The sequence below is a fragment of the Lycium ferocissimum genome, chromosome 3 (assembly GCF_029784015.1).
Source record: "Lycium ferocissimum isolate CSIRO_LF1 chromosome 3, AGI_CSIRO_Lferr_CH_V1, whole genome shotgun sequence".
Taxonomy (NCBI): domain Eukaryota; kingdom Viridiplantae; phylum Streptophyta; class Magnoliopsida; order Solanales; family Solanaceae; genus Lycium; species Lycium ferocissimum.
The window spans coordinates 33,783,172-33,787,735 of record NC_081344.1 but is presented as its reverse complement, the minus strand read 5'-3'; the positions used below and the strand labels follow the sequence as shown (position 1 = coordinate 33,787,735).

General features: G+C 34.5%; 1 protein-coding gene across 1 annotated transcript; it reads right to left on the bottom strand.

Moving 5' to 3' along the window:
• Nucleotides 1–2,875: 2,875 nt before the first annotated feature.
• Nucleotides 2,876–4,564, bottom strand: LOC132048847 (trimethyltridecatetraene synthase-like). Its single transcript, XM_059439533.1, has 2 exons — nt 3,642–4,564; nt 2,876–3,499 (listed from the first exon to the last, which is right to left on the bottom strand). Exons 1-2 carry the CDS (start codon nt 4,545–4,547, stop codon nt 2,876–2,878), a joined length of 1,530 nt encoding a protein of 509 aa, XP_059295516.1. The 5' UTR covers nt 4,548–4,564.

Genomic DNA, 4,564 nt, shown 5'->3' with positions numbered 1-4,564 from the left:
GAAGAACCTTTTTTTTTTTTGGAAAAGATAAAGCCATCCACCGCTATTTTGTGATGGAATTTTCTACGGATCGGTCCGCTACAACTTTTTGTGATAGAGAAGTCTTTAATTATTTTAATTGATTAATTAGCGGTTAATAAATATATTGTTTAATATATTTGATAAATTATTAAATTTATTTTAGTTTTAACACGATATTATCTAATTGCGTCTAGCTAGTTAACGATTTTTTAAAGATGCAATTGGATTAATTGGTTACAGGGCAAGAAATCCGGCCTTGTGTGTTACTTAACTGTCAATGTGACGGATCAGCTCAATCCATCACAAAATGTTGTAATAGATTTACTTAAAATCACAAAAATAAATTACACTCTGCTAATAGAATTTACTTAAACAGAATTTTAAATTGTGATGGTCAAAACTGTCACAAATCTGTCAAAAGGTAAATTTGTTACATAGTTGTAAGAGTAATGATTTTTCTTGTACTGATTAAGTCATGCAACGTGCTTTGCATGAGACGTCGTTGTTGCCCCAAAAAATTAGGCTTAATGCATATGCAGCCTTCTAAACTTATCTCTTTTTTTCGTTTTGACACCTCAACTAAGTGTTGTTTCTATTACACTCCTAAACTTGGCCTCAAGTGTGTCTATCACACACAATCCAACTTACATAGTAACATATATGGTGAGTTTCATTTTTGTTAGCCTTGCGCGTGAATGTCAATATTCAACCAATTAAAACACCCATTCATTTTAATTATACACATCAGATAGGAAGAACTGTGCTACTGTGTTATTCAAGTGAAGAACCACCACTTACATAACAAAACTGGAAAATAAGAAATCATAACTGGAAACTAAAACTGAAAATAAAAACTGAAAAATGAGAAACCAAAACTGGAAAATAAAAATTGAAAACTAAAAAATAAGAAACCAAAACTGAAAACTAAAATACCAAAACCAAAACTTAATGTAAACCTGTCAATTGGTTCGGGTTGGCCAGGACCCGGCCCATAAGCCCGGAACGGAACCCGGTTAGAGGGGTAGTGGGTTGGGCTAGTGGAACAACTTAGGGGCTGTGCCGGACATGCCATGTAGCCCGGTATCTCGGCCCACCAATAGCCTCGGGTTCTGGCCCACCAGGGCACCGACCCGGCCCTGTCTGACCCACCAACATTTTTTTTTTGGAATTAATAAAGGAGATTTTTACTAGGTGCAACACATTTATAGAGTTTAGTAACACAAATGGCACATTTATATATATATATATATATATATATATATATATATATATATATTATTCTGCATTGATTGATACTTAAATGAGATCCCACGTTTATCTGGGATTTCATATTTGGTTCCCCTTTTCTACGTACACTAATTATTCTCTTTGTATGTTTATTTTAATACTAATTAATTAATTTAAAGTAGATATATTATTGATTTATTTGTTGTCTTAAAAGCTAATATATATTATATTACGCCATTGACATTTGCAGTATATTATTTTAAATATACAATTTACATATATACAACAGTTAATATATAATTAATATATATATATATATATATATATATATATATATATATATATATATATATATTTATAACATTATATTTGCATTATTATTTCAAATATACAATTTACATACATACAATATTTGATATATACTCATAATATAGGCTTATGACCTATCCTATTGACCTAAAACACATAAGCATCATCATCCAAATTTATAACATGGTTAAATAATATGTATACTATTCAAACTTGAAAATAATAAAGCAATTGTGTTTCCAGTATAAAAATTTAAAAAGAAATATATTAGAAAAGGAAATTAACAAATTGCCCACATTTTCCACACCCCTAAAAATGAATGAATTCATGTCCCTAATTTTTAGGCTAGGAAAAGGGCTCGTATTAATTAGGAGACAGGACACGAAAAAGGGAATTTGTTTAGGTTGAAATTGTGAGATAATATGTGGAAGAATGAATTGTATTTATAGACTGAAAATAGGGTCAAAGTATAATTTAAGGAACTTGATGGTTAAAATAAAGTTGGTAACAACTAGATTTTAAAGTATCAAAGTTAATAAATTTTAGTATTAGAACTTTTTTAAAAATAATTAAAACCCGGCCCGACCCCTTAACTAAAACCTGGCCCGGCCCATTAACTAAATCTCGGCTCGGTCCAATTAGCCCACTATGTACCCTACTCGGGTAGGGGGCTGAGCCGGACACCCTTACCTCTCCTCAAACCCGGCCCCTTAACTATGGCTTGGCCCGGCCCCCATGTGGGTCGCATTTATATGGCCCAGCCCGGCCTAGCCCGACTCCTTTAACAGTATTAACTTAATGTCTGATGTGTTATTAAAATGTGTGGGGGGTTTTAATTGGTTGAATTTTATACGATGCGATTACATTCACGCAACGATAAAGAAAATGAAACTCACCATATTTGTTGTTATGTAAGTTGAATTGTGTTTGATAGATACACTTGAGGTCAAGTTCAGGAGTTCAATAAGAACAACACTTAGTTGAGCTGCCAAAATAAATAAAAAAGGGGCAAGTTTAGGGACTGCATATGCATTATGCCAAGAAATTAAATTGAGTCTGCATTTAATTTACGAACATGAATTTTATTATTGTTATTGTCCTCATCCATCATTGCCGCACCTAACAAATAGTAGCTCCTAAAGTAAGATAGATACAATACATGTAAGACAGAAGACACATACCACTCAGAATATATTCGATGGACCATATGGCCATATACTTTTAGGTTTTTTCTTATGGCAATTTCTTCCATACATTTTACAACAAGAAGTGAAAGTATGAAATTTTAAAATTGGCTTGATCGGAACTCAAGAATGTACTAATAAAGATGGTGGGGAAGTCTTGGTTCCATGATCATAGATATCGGTTTTTTAAGGTGTGTAGTCAATCCATAAATCTCCTCCATGCTTATATCTTCTGGCTTCATGTCTCCTGCTAATCTCCAATTGAATCCATGCAACAAGTTAGCCATCGTTGTCCGAACAACCTTAATACCAAGGTTATACCCAGGGCACCTCCTTCTTCCAGAACCAAATGGCAACAATGTGAAGTTTTGTCCCTTTATATCAATGTCATTTTCTAAGAACCTTTCTGGCATGAACTCTTCTGGCCTATTCCAATATTTAGGATTTCTTCCTAAAGACCATGTGTTTACAAATACCATTGTCCCTTTTGGAATGTCATAACCAGCAACATTGCAGTCCTCTATGGAGTAACGGGGAGGTAGTAATGAAGTTAACGGATGCAATCTAAATGTCTCTTTGATTATGGCATCTATATAAGGTAGCCGGGAAAAGTCATCTTCTTCTATCCATCGTTGTTTCCCAATTACTCTGTCAAGCTCTTCGTTTGCCTTCTCTATCATCTTTGGGTTCCTCAGAAATTCTTGAAATGCCCATTCTACTGTTGTTGCTGAAGTATCTGTTGCACCAGCCAGCAAACTCTGACATTGACAGCCAAAAAAAAAAAAAACATGTTTTAATTAACACAAGGATAAACAACAAATTTTTGTCTTATTAATGACATTTTAGATTATTTGCAATGCTAAAAACCTTATTCTAGTGTTAGAAAAATTAGTAACTTACGTGTATTAATCCCATCAGTCTATCGGTAGTAAGCTTTACTTCAAGATTAGGGTCATCAGCATGGTGCAACAGGACATCAACCATGTCCTTCGGAACATAATCCTCCTCCATTTGCATCTTTGCCTTGTGATCTTCAAGTACATATTTTAAAAAATCTTTGAAATTCTTTCCTAATGCCTTCATTCGCTTTACGTACCCTTGCAAATCGAACCAACTAAGCCAAGGTACCCAATCCCCAATATTAATCACCCCACTAAGAAGAAACCATTCATCGAGCATCCATTGCAATGTTTCAAGTGTTAGTATTGAAGCATCTGAGTTTGACTCATTATCGCTACAGTACTTGCCACTCATAACCAATCTATTTATAGTGCGAAGTGAAAATCGAGGTAAATGATCTTTAAGCAAAACTGGTTTTCCTGAGAGATGAAAAAGACTAGAAATCAAAGTTCGTCTTTCCTCAACACGAATATACTCTAATGAATCAAGCCTCCTGGGATTAAATATCTCAGTTAGATAGATTTTTCTAGCTTGACGCCAGTGTGCACCATAAGGTGCCCATGTCATGTCTGAGTAGTTATAGCTAGTGTACTTACCAGCAGCTAAGGCAGGGCGAGAAGCAAAGATAGCATCATGTGTTTTCAATATCTCTTTAACCATTTCTGGAGATGATACTATCAAAACAGGCTTGGAACCGAACTTTAAGAGCATTAAATCTCCATATTTTTGTGAAAGATGGTGGAAAGACTTATGTGGCAGTGAACCTATAAGGTTCAAATTGCCAATAATTGGCCATGGCCTTGGACCTGGTGGTAGTTTCCTTTTGGGATGGCTGGAAATTTTTGAGAGAAAAGCTAATGCTAGTAGCCATGACAAGGCTATGAAACACCAAGATATCTCCATCATTGATAATGGATGAGTGC